At 40.4% G+C, this 15,216-nt stretch overlaps 2 protein-coding genes across 5 annotated transcripts in view; one reads left to right on the top strand and one right to left on the bottom strand.

Moving 5' to 3' along the window:
- The window catches only part of creb3l1 (cAMP responsive element binding protein 3-like 1), a 35,677-nt gene extending 22,915 nt beyond the window's left edge, over window positions 1–12,762 (top strand). For 2 of the 3 annotated variants that reach the window (XM_061715552.1, XM_061715551.1), the window contains 10 exons: window positions 1,205–1,359; window positions 1,456–1,537; window positions 1,976–2,169; window positions 3,744–3,890; window positions 3,998–4,056; window positions 6,639–6,707; window positions 8,541–8,643; window positions 8,974–9,121; window positions 9,668–9,836; window positions 9,918–12,762. In XM_061715552.1, coding sequence (XP_061571536.1) covers window positions 1,205–1,359; window positions 1,456–1,537; window positions 1,976–2,169; window positions 3,744–3,890; window positions 3,998–4,056; window positions 6,639–6,707; window positions 8,541–8,643; window positions 8,974–9,121; window positions 9,668–9,836; window positions 9,918–9,945 — 1,154 coding nt within the window. In that variant the 3' untranslated portion in view covers window positions 9,946–12,762. The remainder of the gene's footprint in view (window positions 1–1,204; window positions 1,360–1,455; window positions 1,538–1,975; window positions 2,170–3,743; window positions 3,891–3,997; window positions 4,057–6,638; window positions 6,708–8,540; window positions 8,644–8,973; window positions 9,122–9,667; window positions 9,837–9,917) is intronic. The other variant, XM_061715553.1, reaches the window with a different exon arrangement.
- Window positions 11,774–15,202, bottom strand: harbi1 (harbinger transposase derived 1). 2 transcript variants are annotated; one of them, XM_061715554.1, is made up of 7 exons: window positions 15,018–15,202; window positions 14,283–14,572; window positions 13,983–14,185; window positions 13,750–13,837; window positions 13,450–13,657; window positions 13,201–13,376; window positions 11,774–13,066 (listed from the first exon to the last, which is right to left on the bottom strand). In XM_061715554.1, the coding sequence occupies exons 2-7, from the start codon at window positions 14,445–14,447 to the stop codon at window positions 12,845–12,847; spliced, it is 1,062 nt and encodes a 353-aa protein (XP_061571538.1). In that variant the 5' UTR covers window positions 14,448–14,572; window positions 15,018–15,202; the 3' UTR covers window positions 11,774–12,844. The 2 variants fall into 2 exon arrangements, with proteins under 2 accessions (XP_061571538.1, XP_061571539.1); XM_061715555.1 differs by lacking the exon at window positions 15,018–15,202 and adding an exon at window positions 14,656–14,695.
- Window positions 15,203–15,216: the final 14 nt, after the last annotated feature.

Below are 15,216 nucleotides of genomic sequence, written 5' to 3'. Positions count from 1 at the left end.
TTGTGGGGTCACTTGATTATGCATATTTTCTACAGTGTTTAAAGGCGGCGACCGTTTTCTTTTTCTCAGGAAGGATAATGAAGACAAGTAGCTGGTTCAGCCCATCTTTTATTTCAGGATCTATACACGCTCACTCAAGACAAATTATGCACCACAGTTGCCAAAGCGATGTTGTCCAGCAGTCTGTAATAACCAGCCTAGTCAGGAAGTGCTCAAATATTCTGGGGAAGCTCTTTCAAAGTGGGATTTATAAGCTACAGGTTTTTTTTTTTTTTCTCTCATTGGCAGACCTACAGCAAAGCCTCCCTGGGAAGAACTGGGGTGGGTTTACTTAGGTTGCTCAGTGGATTGGTGGTTCTTTACACTTTTTTTGGTGAGGGCAGGAAGCTTTTCTGGGCTCAAATAGAGGTTTATGTTTTTCAGTGACTGTAGTTTTATACTTTCTTTTTTCCCATGAAGTAGCTTTACAAGTATATCTTGTAATTTTGAATAGTGATGTATAGGGCTGTCCGATTAATCGATTTTAAATCGTAATCGCGATTATGTAATTAGAACGATGTTAAAACATGAAAATCGTAAAATCGATTTTTCACTTTTTTTTTAATGTTTTTTTTTTTTTTTTCAACCTTGTCTGCACACATATTAATGATTGATGGAAATACCTCTCAATACCTGCGACAAGTGCCCCATTACACACCTCTACCTCCTTCATGGGTTGCATTATTATTTAGCATGCAAAGACCCAGTTTAGTTTAATTAGAAAATGTCTTGTTTTATTTAATTGGAAATATAACTTACTGTATGTTTGCAAGTGCTGATTTGCTGATTTTTTTTTTCAGAGATAAAACTTTATATTTTATTAATTTTTTAAAACTTTTTTTCAACTTATTTTACAGAGTTTTGCACTTTATTCATTCATTTTTGGTTTAATGAGAGCAACGTTTGCACTTAAAGCCCAATGGGGCAAATGTTCAATAAAAAAACAGCATATTTGAAATAATTTCTTTGCCTTTTGTCAATTCACAAAATAATCGTAATCGTAATCGAAAATCGGATTTTGAGAGAAAAAAATCGAGATTTTATTTTTGGGCAAAATCGAACAGCCCTAGTGATGTAACACAGTTGGAAGAAAAACTCACTTTAAGTCCTTTTAAATACTGTAAAATAAGATATTTATTGTGCTCTCTTTCTTCTTCTTCTTTAGAGTTTGAATGGAACTTCAGTCAGGACCTGTCAGCCATCCTGGTGAAACAGGAGGAGCCCGACGTTGGTCAGAGGTTAGATCCTCAGCCAATGGAAGGCCCGCCGCTCATATTAAGCCCTGCACCTCCACACAGAGGATCACCATGGAAACACACAGTAAGCATCCATCCGCCCATGTCTCACCAGCTAAATACTACAAAAGATGTTATTGATGTGACGCTGATGTCACTGTTCATGCGTATCTGTCTGTAGGAACGCAGCAGCGACGATGTGAAGCCAGTGGCCATAAAGGACGAGCCCAGAGAGATGGGCCAGTTCCTCAGCCTCCCCAGCGGTACAGACACAAACACACCCACACAATATACCCTCACCCAATTTCATTTAGCAATTCAGCTTGTACAGTTTCACAGTTTTCCTAAAATAATCAATTATTTCAAGGGCAAATCAAATCAAATCCAACACAATTCTCAAGGATAGTTGTATTTTTTAAATATAAGGGTGGTTAACCCCTGAGGAAAGGTTTATGTCCAGATCAGGAACAACTCTATGCACTATTTCTGATCCAGATTTTCTTATTAAAAGTCGGTGTGCTCTGAGGTTTTGTTCCATAAAAGACCAAACACAGGTCATGGTAAACGCCCAACTTCCTTGGCAGCTTCTGCTCGCGTGTCTGTCTTCTATCATCTTTTTGTTTTTTTTAATCTTTCCTCATAAAAAAATCTTATGTGATTCAACATTTTTAAGCAATTCACAGTTTTTTCTGTGTTTTTAGATGATGCTCTCCAGCTCCCGCCCACCCCTCCCAGCAGTAACCACGGTGACAGTGACGGCTCACTTCCACCCTCGTCCCCACATCTCCCTCTGCCACCGTCTTCCCCTCAACCACACCAGAGGCCAGGAGGTCGTGCCTCGTCCGCCTCGTCCTCCTCAGCCATCTCCTCCTCACCTCTCCTCACTGCACCACATGTGAGTTCAACACATCTGCCACATCTGCCGTCATCTCCTCGCTGACTCTCTGACTGACAAATTTCACTCAGACTCCCAAAATAAATGTACTACTTACCCCTCTTCTCATGACTGAGCAGTGCTTTCTGCACACACCTGATGATGCTGCACAGTAGGAATGGGCGATATTTTACTGTTCACGATAAACCGTCAAAAAAATTCCCCACGGTAAGAATTTGTCATCTCACGGTAAAAATGATAAATTCCCGTTGATGACGTTTTGTGTAAAGATGATTTATGGTTCTGTGTTAAATCCACGCACAACGTGAAGGAAGGAAGGAAGGAAGGAAGGAAGGAAGGAAGGAAGGAAGAAAGAAAGAAAGAAAGAAAGAAAGAAAGAAAGAAAGAAAGAAAGAAAGAAAGAAAGAAAGAAAGAAAGAAAGAAAGGAAGGAAGGAAGGAAGGAAGGAAGGAAGGAAGGAAGGAAGGAAGGAAGGAAGGAAGGAAGGAAGGAAGGAAGGAAGGAAGGAAAGAAAGAAAGAAAGAAAGAAAGAAAGAAAGAAAGAAAGAAAGAAAGAAAGAAAGGAAGGAAGGAAGGAAGGAAGGAAGGAAGGAAGGAAGGAAGGAAGGAAGGGAGGAAGGAAGGAAGGAAGGGAGGAAGGAAGAGAGGAAGGGAGGAAGAGAGGAAGGAAGAGAGGAAGGGAGGAAGAGAGGAAGGAAGGAAGGAAGAGAGGAAGGGAGGAAGAGAGGAAGAAAGAAAGAAAGAAAGAAAGAAAGAAAGAAAGAAAGAAAGAAAGAAAGAAAGAAAGAAAGAAAGAAAGAAAGAAAGAAAGAAAGAAAGAAAGAAAGAAAGAAAGAAAGAGGTGATAGATTTATCGTTAAAAAGGTGGAGTTGAATTTTTTTTTTTTTTTTAATCGTCATTTTTATCGTTATCGGGATAAATGTCAGAAATTATTGTGATAATTTTTTTAGTCCATACCGCCCATCCCTACTGCACAGAAACCCGTTTACAGCCAAGTACATTTTATGGAAGTGTGCAATTTTTTTTATTTTTTTTAAATATTATTTGTTAAAATTGCACAACAATTGCACCAATCACCACAACAAATTCCTTGTGTGTGTTAAACTACTTGGCAATAAACTTCTTTCTGATTCTGATTCTGATTAAGATATGGTGTTTGTTGCAAACTCTCTGCTGTTTTTGTGGCTTTCATCTGTCCTTGAGTTTGCTGCTGGAGCCTGCTCATTGCCGTCATATCAATTCATATCTTTTTCTGTCCGAGTGAAAACATATTTGCACTAAACCAGTGTCAGAAGTATTGTTGACTTGGTAATGACGCATCCGGACCACTAATCTGCTGAAAAGTATTGCAATCTTTCCAGGATGTAACAGAATCCTGCCTTGCCTCTGTTTTTTTTTCCTCCAATGGTAAAAGGACTATTAATCGAAGGAGAAATTCAGTTTTGAAGTTTGCATGTGCTGTCAACACGTGTGAAAACAAGCCTGTGTGGAAAAAAGAAAAGAATAGAATATAATATGATTGGAATAACAATGATTGGTACTCATTGGTGAAATGCTTTGGTTCATTGTGCAGAAGCTGCAGGGTTCAGGACCCCTCATGCTGACAGAGGAAGAGAAGAGGACTTTGGTTGCCGAGGGTTACCCCGTACCTAACAAGCTCCCCCTCACTAAGAGTGAGGAAAAGGCACTGAAGAGAGTCAGACGAAAGATTAAAAATAAGGTGCGCCTTTTACATTGTTTCTGCTGGCAGTAACTAAAGGTCAAACGGGTTGCTTTTTGGTGACAAATGGTCCAAAAACTCATAATGGTGTTTGTGCTTTTGTCCAGATCTCAGCTCAGGAGAGCCGAAGGAAGAAGAAAGAATATGTGGAATGTCTGGAGAAGAAGTAAGGCTTGGCAAAAATCTTTATCTTTCCATTCCTTTCTCACTTCTTTCTGTTTGTAGGTCACCTCTATTCTACTTTTCTTTTCTCTTTTCGGCTTTTAGTTCTCTCACTTGTAAATCCGCAGTCATTATTGTTGCAAAGACTCGATGCAGAGCTGCAAAATCGGGATTTCTGTCCATTCACACCTACAGTAACTCTATCAAAACTGAGAGCTGTTTCATGACGGTCCAGCTGCTGGAAATGCTTTTACAGCCAGTGACATATCAGCGAAACGAATACACAAGTTTTCCTCCACTGTATTTAAGAGTGTTGACTTTGGTCCAAGAAGGCAGCCTTTTTAGAGACTGAGGTTTTCCCTTAGTTGACTCTGACCAAAGGCTTTTTTTAACGTACAACTCTGTGCTTGCTTTTGACGAGGAGAGAAAAAAATCCAACTGACCAAAGAAAGATAGAGTTGTGTAATGTTGAAGTGAATTTGGCAGTAGCTGTTCAGTCAGGAGCCAGTTTTTGTATTTAGAGGTTTTCCCAACTGCCGTGGAGCTGTGTGAGGCAAAAGAGTTCTGCCGGGTATTAAACCGGAGGCAAACCCAGGTCCTCGTGGGGTCAGAAATGTCAAAAATACCCACAGGATGAAGATTTCATCCGCAGTCATCGTCTCCATGCTTCTTCTGATTCATCAAAGAACAGCAAATGTTAACAGAAACATTTTTCCTCTCCTCTTTCCTTAAACTCTGGCTGCTTTTTCTTTTCTTTTTTTTTTCTTTTTCTTGAAATGGCAGCATTCCAGTAACCTGCTGAACACATGGACCAGATTCACTGACTCTCCTGTTGTGGACAGCGAGAGACTGATGAAAGTCAGGGTTTGCTTCGACATTCCTTTCATCACAACAAGAAACAATAATCATAACCCAGAAAGGGTCATATACATGGTCACAAAATGTACCGTTAATCGCGTCAAGTGCAGCTTCTTATGACAGAATCAACATTAAGAGAAATGAAGAGTGGAAGGGGGAAAAAACAGATCTATCCCTCCATTATCCGCTTTATATTTTTGCTTCTTTTTTTAGACACAAAAGCAGGATTGATGGAAGATTCCCCAGAAAGAAAACAGCAGGAAAACTGGCAGGAATCAACGTGCATGAATGAGCCATATTCAAACCACACAGAGGAGATCAGGGGGATTAACGGCTAAAAGAACGAGAGATCAGAAAAATCTTGGGGTTATAATAGAGATCAATAAGATTAGTAGGTTACAGACAAAAGGATAAACCGATTAAAAAATAATACAAAAAAAGGATGAAGTTCATCTTTCAGCCTATATCTTTTATTTTACTCTTCAACTAGCTCCAATGCTGTGTATTTTGTTCATCATTTATCTAAAAATAAAAAAATAAAACTCCCGCACACCTTCTTCTCACTGTACTCGTGTTTATTAGGCCAACTTTTCGGTCATAGACCTTTTTCAAGGCATCCTGTACATCCAAGGGATGCCTTGAAAAAGATCTATGACCGAAACGTTGGCCTAATAAACACGAGTAGGGTGAGAGGAAGGTGTGCGGGAGTTTTATTTTTATATTTGGCTGCAGCTTTCCTCCTCCGACGCACCTTTCTGCATATCCGGTGTGCTAAAGGTTTTCTACTTCGGTTCATCATTTATCTAAAAAACATTTCAAAATGCCTGAAAACTTAGAAAGTTCTCAAATATTTCGGTTTTTAAAGGCATTAGACATTATAAAGTAAAATAAAAAGACTGGATTTCAGGATGAAGGCAGCTGTTTTTGTTTTTCTTGAGAGATGGTAACATGATGGATGCTTGATAAATAACTTCTTGTACTAACTTAAAGTCATAAATCTTGCATCAGCATCCAAGAAGCTTGTGAAAATATCCAGCTGTTGAACATCTTAGATTAACAGCAAATCAAGTTTATTTACAAACCATCTGTAAACACAGTAAAAGTGTTGAAGGCAAAAATCAAGAACCAAATGAAGCCGATCAAATTCACAAGATATGCCAAAAGAATTAAAAACAAGTCAAAACAAAAAAAAAAAACTGGCAAATCACTAGAATAATAATGTGATTATGCTTTTTGATCATCAAAAGGGGGATAATCATATAAACAAAAGACATAAAAGGGAATTAGATGGAGAAGTGTACGAGTTAGCCGGATGCTAAACTGAGTAGATGGAGCTGCGTCTGGAAAGGTGAAATACTTCCCCGGTCACCAGTAAACACCGTCCTCACTGAATCCTTGAGCTGTGGTTATTTGCCAGTCAGCATGTGGACCACATCTGGATTAAAAATGGTCTCTAGGACAGAGTAGAGGGGAAAGGCACGGCGGATAAAGTAGCTTCAGTAAAGTCGGCCCCTCCACCTAAAAAGCAGGTAGATCCCACTCAGAGTCCATGTGCGTCTGCACGGGTGGATCCACCACCGGACCTGAGGACAAACCCTTGTGGGAATCGTTTTGAAGAACATTTTTAGCTCACCAAGATACCCCGAAACCAGGATGTTAGACTAATCCTTTGCAGTAAACAAACATACATGCAGTGATAACATCCCCAATGTTGTGTGTGTCCATCAGGGTGGAGAGCTACACGTCAGAAAACAGCGACCTGTGGAGAAAAGTAGAAAACCTGGAGACTGCAAACAGGTGGGTGTTCCCCTCCCTCCCTCCCTCTCACACACGCTCACCACCTGCTGATCACACTCAAGCCTTGCTTGAGTTTGCTGGCTCAGATATTGTTAACACGGGACACCTTTCGCAAGGCATTGTTTTGATTATCACCACTGAAGGCTGCAATATGTTTGGAGAAAAATGCAGCCTGATAAAGTCAAAGCGGATCAGTTGCAGGAAGTAGATCTTAATACTCTTGGTCTCTTTTGCAAGCATCGTAAAGCATGTCCACACTGCATATTATGTGTGACTTTAGTGTTTATATTGTGTACCTAAACCCCCCTCGTCACAGCGTACCATATACTTTCTATCCAGAGTTTGACGGGGAGAGATTTATAGGATTGTAAAGTGAAATTGATCCGCTCCCTGCACGGCGCAGCCTCACCAAGCGGGCTGTCGTCTCCTCTGTTATTATAACAATATGAAACCAATCTGCTATTATCTTGGAGTGGGTTGGTTAGATGGGTGGCTGGGTGTGGAGTGGTAGAGGGTCTGTCTCTGTCTGTCTGTGGCCCCAGCCTGTCATTAAAGCGCTGGGTTAACGGTAGCTTTCATCATGGAAGGCAGCCCCCCCCCTCCCTCGCCTGCACACGCTGATGAATATGTTAAACCACCATGCTGAGGAACAATGAGTTGGCACAACGCGGGGAAACATGAGTCAGCAACGCAGCTCGTTCACTCTCATTAAAATCCAGAAAAGGTTTTAAATTAGCTAACTAAATTTAAGCTTGGAGTTCCTTAAAAAAACGCTCAAAAACGCAGTTATCAGGGGTCATTTTCTTCAGCTTTTCTCGCCACGCTTTATTAGTCGCCTCCTATTTAACATAGCTTAGATTTGGATCAAGCAGGTTTATTTTTTGCCTGCCTGCAGTTGTTAATAAAATCATTTTGGGCTGTCCAGGTGAAAAAAAAAAAAGAAAACTGGATGCAGGTTTAGTTTGGCTTTGTGTAGAAACCTGAAACAGAGGGACATTGTTATTATAGCCCAGAAAAAGGTAAATGCATGTAAATTTGAGATGATAATCCCAAGTTTACACACTTGTGTCTCTGGGAACTAGTGTTACAGTTTAGAGTTTTTTGTGTATTTTAAGCAGCAGTAACTTCAGCTATAAATCCTTGTGGTAAGACTTCAAAGGCTCGGTGGAGTGATGCTGGTCAGTATTATCCCATGTGAGTTTATTACAGTTGGCAGTTCCTCCGCTCCGTCCTGGAAGATGCCACAAACTTCGGCACGGAAATTTGAAACATTATATGAAGCAGCAACAAAGACTATATTGTTTTAGTTTGCCACCTGAGAATCTGGTGGAGCGCTGCACCACCAGATTAAAGTCCTGGTGGAGTTTGTGGGGTTTGCAGGGCGCGTTTGTGCAGAAAGCGGTTCTCTGTCTCCACTTAGTGGTTCCGTTGAGTCCTCGCAGCCGGAGAAGGCTCATACCATCAGAGCCCTGCTCTCCAGGTCGCAGTGGAGCGCTCCTTTCCAGCGGTTTCTGCTCTGCTCTCTCCTTGCCTTTGGCTGACGGGTGAAGCAGCAATAAATCAGGTGGTTGAAGTGTATTTTGACATACGGTAAACCCAATAATGAAAGCCGTGCTCTGCGGGGGCGTTTAGGTGAAACAGAGTGTAAGCATGACTTTTATTGTGGCCTGGTGGGTGGAGAGTGGAGCCATGTGTTTCCACAGCATGGGCACAAAGATATTCATTAAAGAAAATGGAATACCTGAATGCTCCTTTTCCACTCCTTCTCCAAAACAAAATCCTCCTGAAGTCAAGCACATTAAAACGAATTCCTCTCTATCTTTATCTCTCCAGGTCTCTCCTACAGCAGCTGCAGAAGCTTCAGTCGCTGATTTCAGGGAAAGTCATCCCTCGTTCTTGTAAAATAGCCTCGACTCAAACAGGAACATGCCTCATGGTAAAAAGCTACTGTTGATTTTTAACTCTTTATGCACACAAGCGGCTTTATTGTTGTGTTTTGTACAACTTGCATTCATCTATTCAGTTCTTCACTAAGGCTTTCAGATGTTTACAGTTTAAATAGGTGTTTAAATGTTGAATTCTGGTCTGAACTATTGTACAAAGATGCACAAAATATATATTTTCTTGTTGTGCCTACACATAAAAAAACAGTTTCAAGGCTTCATCATGAAGCTCATTCCACTTCAGCAGAAATCAGCAAATGAGAGACATCTCTCGAGTAGTGGGTTAATGTGGATTTTTTATTTTTTCTGCTCCTCCTGTGTAGATGATGGCCTTGTGTTTCGTCCTGGTGTTGGGCTCCTTCTCTCCCTGCATCTCTTCTCTCTCCTTGCTCTCTCACAGCTCCTCTTCCTCTCTGTCCTCCCCTTCCTCCCATCCTTCCCCGTCAGCGGACCTCTACACGACCAGTCAGGGTGAGTATGCGGATAAACATCCTTTCAGTTAAGAGAGGTGTCACATTTTTTAGAAAAAGAAGCGTCAAAATATCAAATCTAAGCTGGGAAGTGGACACAACCTTTGACTGTCATTCCTCACTCCATTCTGCTTCCCTATAAATTCACTTCCTCTGACCTCTCAGTCCTGGGAAACCCCTGCTGAAAGCAGGGCGACAGGCTGCCATCGTGCAAAATACCACTCCCTTCTGCCAACGGTCATCATCTCAGTGGCGAGGGGAAAGACTTGAGTGACTGCAACCATTTAAATTTGACCATACTGCCCTGCGACTGTCTGGGAAGTAAAAACAAGCTAGACTCTTAAGTTATTTATAGTCTAAAGTCTTGTGGCGTCCAGAGACCACAACCTAACAACAAACCTTCACATGAAAGGAACTTAAAATAGGACATTTTTTAAGGCAAAGGTACAAGAAACTCATAAGATGATGAAAAACTAAAAAAAGGGGAGTATAAATGCAGGAAATTAAATGTGCAGATGAATGAAAACCTGTGTTTTATGTGTTGCAGTCCGCTCCCGCAGCCTGCTCTTCTATGATGAACAGGCTCCGCGTGAGGAGAGTTTGGGGCCATCAGAAGGGGAGAGGCTACAGTCAGAGGGCCACTCTCACATCCAAACGCGTCGGCATACAGTCGACGGCCACAGCAACCAGACAAGCGAGCCAAAGCTAGACCAAAGGTACAGACGAGCCCCACTCGGCCGTCTTCACACTGATGGATGTCAAACGCTAACCAGCTGTGTCTTTCTACCTCTCCTCAGAGAAGCCAAACCAGCCACAGACTCGTAATTTCTCACCTCTGACCCACTGAAACGCCCCAGAACGCTCCAGTTTGATCATCTGGTTCCGAACCATCACCCAGCTGGACCCAAACATGTGTGTCTGTGTGTAGTCTATCACCCCCTTCAGCGAGCTTTGAACCAGGCTTCAGATGCTGCAGTCCTCCCAACCTCCACATCTGGCATCCGGCAGTTCTCTTGACAGATTCTGTTCAACTTGTGTTGATTTGTAGATGCACGAATTGACTTTTTTTTTTCTTCTTTTTTACTGATCATCTTGAAAATTGGAGTGAAAATATTTCAAAAGCGAACATCTTTTGAGACAGTTGACGGGAAAATAAGTAGAGTCAGGTGCAAAACTTAGTTCCCCTTCTCTTAATCCGATGCTTGCATGTGTGCAAGTGTTTAAAAACATGATAAATATCATCTATTAGGCGGATAGAACCTCTTGACGATAAGTTTTTCAACTGCGCCATTACTTTTTGTTGCTCATCTAGTTTTTTCAATTCTAAGGCCCGCTACAGATCCTCATTTTGTTTTGACATGAAGAATAACAAAGATTAAAAGAGCGGGGTCTGACTTTTTGCACATGACTATATATGACAGTGAAGTTGAAGTTTTCAGCAGTAGTTTTCAATTTCAGTCTTCAGTTTCTCCTCACAGCAAATCCATAGAGTGTTTTAGGAAATTACCTGAATATGAATTCATATTTCTGGGAACTTAACAGACCGTCACTGTGGGATTCTGGTTTTTGTTTCGGTGCTCTTAATTGAATCAGAACTTAACTTTTTAAACAGTTACATCAACCAGTAACAAAGGGCTGCTCCTCAGATTATTTTCCAGAATCATACTTTTTTTTTCAGACACAAATCAATAGAAAGTAATGAAAAGGGCCACAAATATGTTCTCAATTACAGCAAATACTGAATAACTCAAATTTTTGTTGTTTTGAGATTACAAATAAAACAGAAACATAAAAAATTCCACTATGCGAGGGGTAAAACAAAACATTTTAACAATATTCATGTGTTAAAATTGCGGATGCTGGGCCACTTTCAAAGTGCCTTCCAGATACTTGGATACTGACTTGGCCCCACACCTACTACTTCATATATTTCTGAATTATTGACCAAGTTGCACTTTTTTTTTTTAGGACCTTTGGTTCTTTCTGTCATCAGGACTTATTTTAGATGCCTTTTAATGTATTTGGGAGCTCAGCAGTAACAAGTTTTGTTGCAAACTTGGTGATTCCAGACACATATTTCTTAATATTTTCTGTCTTTCAATCCATCTCTGTTTGAAACTTTGCTTTTCTACTTTTTTCTTTAGTTACACCATATTTTCATGGGATGGGACCACAAGGAGCGTGGGAAAAGGGGCATAAAATTATTTTTATGGAAATAAAAATTGTATATGTAATATATTTTGCAGCATCAAAAAAGAGCATATTTAATTTATGCAACAAAAAAAAAATGCTGAACTTTTTTAAAGTTTATCATATTGTTTCAGTTTTTTAAAATAATGTTTGAAAAAAAACTACAAAAATATAACTTTTAATATATTCTGAGCATCAAAAAAAGAGCATATTTATTTTATGCAAAAAAAAAAGGAAACACGAGTTCTTTTAGCGTTTAAGATGATGTGAAGTTTTACATGATGGTGTGCAGTTGGGTAAAAGTAAAGCTTCAATATGATCTGTTTGTGTGTTTTAACTGTAATACAGTGTTGATGTTTCACTGCTGCCACATGAAAAACTAGACTTAACTAAACTACTCTTTATCTGATCCGTTGTGATTTGAATTCTTTTTTTTGTACAATTAAACCACAAAAAAAAACACATTTTTTCTCTAAACTTGCTCCAAAAGACCAGGAACAAAAAGAAAACCAATCACTGAATAATGACACTTATCCTGTTTTTCTTATTTAATGTGGAAATCAACATCAACACTGATACTAAATGTGCTCATGTGACAGCAGTGTGTGTTGTATTTATTCCTTATCTGTAGAAAGTTTGTATATATTGATGACGCCTATCAGGGGACTGGTACATTCCAGGAAGTATAACACCACTACTTATAGCTCGATTGAACACTATAACATTTATAAGTCTTGATTGTATCACCACTATTCTGATTAACATGATAAACCTGATGTTCCCCCTGGAAATCAAAAAACTGAAATGTCATAGTATTCCTTAAAAATAAAAGCTCAGTTGGAAGACTTTTAGGAAAGCATTCAAACACACAAGTTTACAGTTATCATAGCTCTTCTACTTTGCTTACTCATGTTTGTATTCTGTTCACTTTTCTTCCGATTTTTTTATCATACCAAATGTACACGACAACATCCTGTGACTGCAGCCCATCACACCAACACCAAACCATTCTCTCCCATAAGTCTTAACGCACCGGTGTACATAAATGATGACAACTTCATGTGCAATTGTTGTAAATAAGGGCCTTGTGTTTTTTTGGGGGGGGTTTTGTATTGTGACATAATCCAAGATTTTAACCTGTGAAATATCATGTGGGATGGGTAAAAAAATAAATAAAAACACAGTGGATTTTGTTTTATTTTTTTGGGAGGGGGGGCTAAAAAAAGGAAAGTGGATGACCAGGAGGAGCTTGATTATTAATGTTTAGATTTTATTTGAATGTCCCGAGAGAATAATCAAGCACTTCCCAGTGAGCTCAGTTGTCTGAATTGTGTTTGGACGTGTTGTTGTCTTGGTCTGTTGTATATTGTCCTGCATGTTCCTCCATATACAAGTATGTTATCTTAGTATAGTCAGTAGAGTAGAAACAAGCAAAATATTAAAAATCTGCATCAGCAACACGGTGTCCTGGACTTTTCTTGCTTTCAGTGGAACACCTGCGGTGTTTATTGTAAAAAGGAGAAGTTGTTTGGCCTCAGTCTTCACTGACATGACTTAAGCTGAAGTGTTTAAGTATGAGCTGTTTGCGGAGTTCCTCTGCCTGGTTGTCACGGTCCTCGGGCTTCTGATTAAGATTCCTGTGCTGTTCCAGAGGCTCCGTCCTCTCTAGAGTCCAGGCGTCCAGTCCTGACTGCAGGGAGGCGTTGTGGAGAACGCAGCAGGCCAGAAGAATGGACGAGCTCCTCTCTGGAGAATACTGCACCATGGGAGAAAAGAGGAGACAACACAGGCCTTAATTCATATACTGTTGCATTTTCCACAACGCCTACTGACAGAGATGAGTGTGTTGATATTTACAAGGAAATCTTATGTATTAGATGCTCAAAGTACCTGTAGGTATCCTTTGGTACCATCTAAACATCTGAATCTGGTCTGGATGGCTCTGAAGGTTCTGTCTACTATCTCGTGTGTAGCCGTGTGGGCTAGATTATATTGAAACTCTGCAGGAGATTCAGGACTCTCAAGTGGTGTTATCAGCCACTTCTTTAAAGGGTAACGACCATCACCTAGGGACCAACAGACATTATTTTCTGCCCTCTACATCACAAATATTTGCCTGGCAGTCACGCCACATCTCACCCAGCAGCCACCCTTCCTCGTAGCCCTGCATCTGTACGTAGAGGGCCGATCTTTCTAGAACAGCCGTGTCTTGAAGTCCACCGGGCCAGTTTGTCTCTGCGCTGAGCAACAACCCTCTGGCATCACAAACCAGCTGACAGGCCACAGAGTGAAACCCCTTCTTGTTCACATACGAGGAGTCTTCACTGTTTGGAGCTTTGATGGCAACCTGGGGAGACAAAAATTGATCACTTATCTCCTGTGGACACTCGTTCTGTAAGGAAAAGTGCACATATAAGTATTGATATCATTTAAACGTACTTGAACACAATCCAGCACCCCGAGAACTCCAGGAATTCCTGCCACTCTTTGAAAGTCCTGGAAGGACTGCTCTGTGGTGGAGGGATCTCTGTTTGGACAACATGCTTTTAACTATAGTGACAAACACCTGAGTTCTCCACTGGCTATATTTTCACCATTAATGCATGACAAAAAAAGTTTAAAAAAAAAAGGGAAAAGTCATCCGTGAGATCCTAGACAGCAGCAGGGCATACCTAGTGAAGGAGATGAACTGGGGAGCTTTCTCCACCAAAGCTTTGGTCACATTGGACACGCATCTTGACATGGACGCCTGGCTGATCCCTATCATATCACCCATGGAGGTCTGGAATGAACCAGAGGTGTAGAAGCCCAACGCAGCCAAGACTTGCACCTCAGGACTGATGGCTCTGGACCTCTGGGTTCGTCTGCACAAAGACTGACACAAAGAAGTAATGAGAGAAAGAGGAATACCATAAAGTTATACATGCAGTTCTCAACAGCTCATTAGAAATGGCATATGAGCACATGCATACCTCTCCGAGTAATTCCACTAGATACAGGATGAAGTCTCTGGGGAAGCCGAAATGGGAGAGGAGGAAGTCATCTGAGACTGAATGAAGGTCAAAGCGGTCCAGAGTCTTGTGACCTCGACCGTGTAAGAGAAGATCACAGTCTAAGATGGCAATAGAGATGGCCATACTGGAGTTAGGAAAACATCCACTTCAATATAGTATGGATGTTATTTATTCCAGAGTTCCATGGGTCCAATACTGAAGAGGCTTCTGAGGACACGTCCAGGGCCAAAGGAGGCCCCTGGTTTTACCTACAGATACAATATAATGCAAGAATTAGATAATTACTGAAATAAACATGCAAAACAACTAAAACATTGCACAGAACACTCACATTTTACAACCAAACCAACAAAATGAGCCAGATAAGACATCTGAGAAATATGAAACAAAACAGTTACTAGTTTAATTCAAAAATGAACATGTACAAAACAGAGTAATAAAATAATCACACATTAATATTAAACCACTTAAACCACTGCATCTCTGCTTAAAACTATACATAAAACTAAATTTATATTTTGTAAACAAAGACTTAGCAGTTCAAACCATAAAGCTAACTGACTACCTTCCTGACAAAACTCAGTCTAACTCCAGTTTTGGCTGCTCAATGCAATGCTGTTGGAACATGAGGCAGCACAGCTGTAAATTCAACAGTAACTGTTTTATTTTGCATAATTACGGATCATTTCTTACCTTAGGAAAAGAAATGCAGCATGATCTTTCATCCAAAACAAGTCACGTCATGTTAACTTGATGTGGTCGTTCGCAGATTCGTTACAAAAGAGTGGCCTTTTCCATTTGCGGATATTTAATCGGCTTTAAAATTGTTTTTTTTTTTTTCTATAAACAACTCTAAGTGTTTTTAAGAAAGTCTGTTTCAGGCCTCTGTTGA

The sequence above is a fragment of the Cololabis saira genome, chromosome 24 (assembly GCF_033807715.1).
Source record: "Cololabis saira isolate AMF1-May2022 chromosome 24, fColSai1.1, whole genome shotgun sequence".
Lineage (NCBI taxonomy): Eukaryota > Metazoa > Chordata > Actinopteri > Beloniformes > Belonidae > Cololabis > Cololabis saira.
This window is presented reverse-complemented; position numbering and strand designations above follow the sequence as displayed.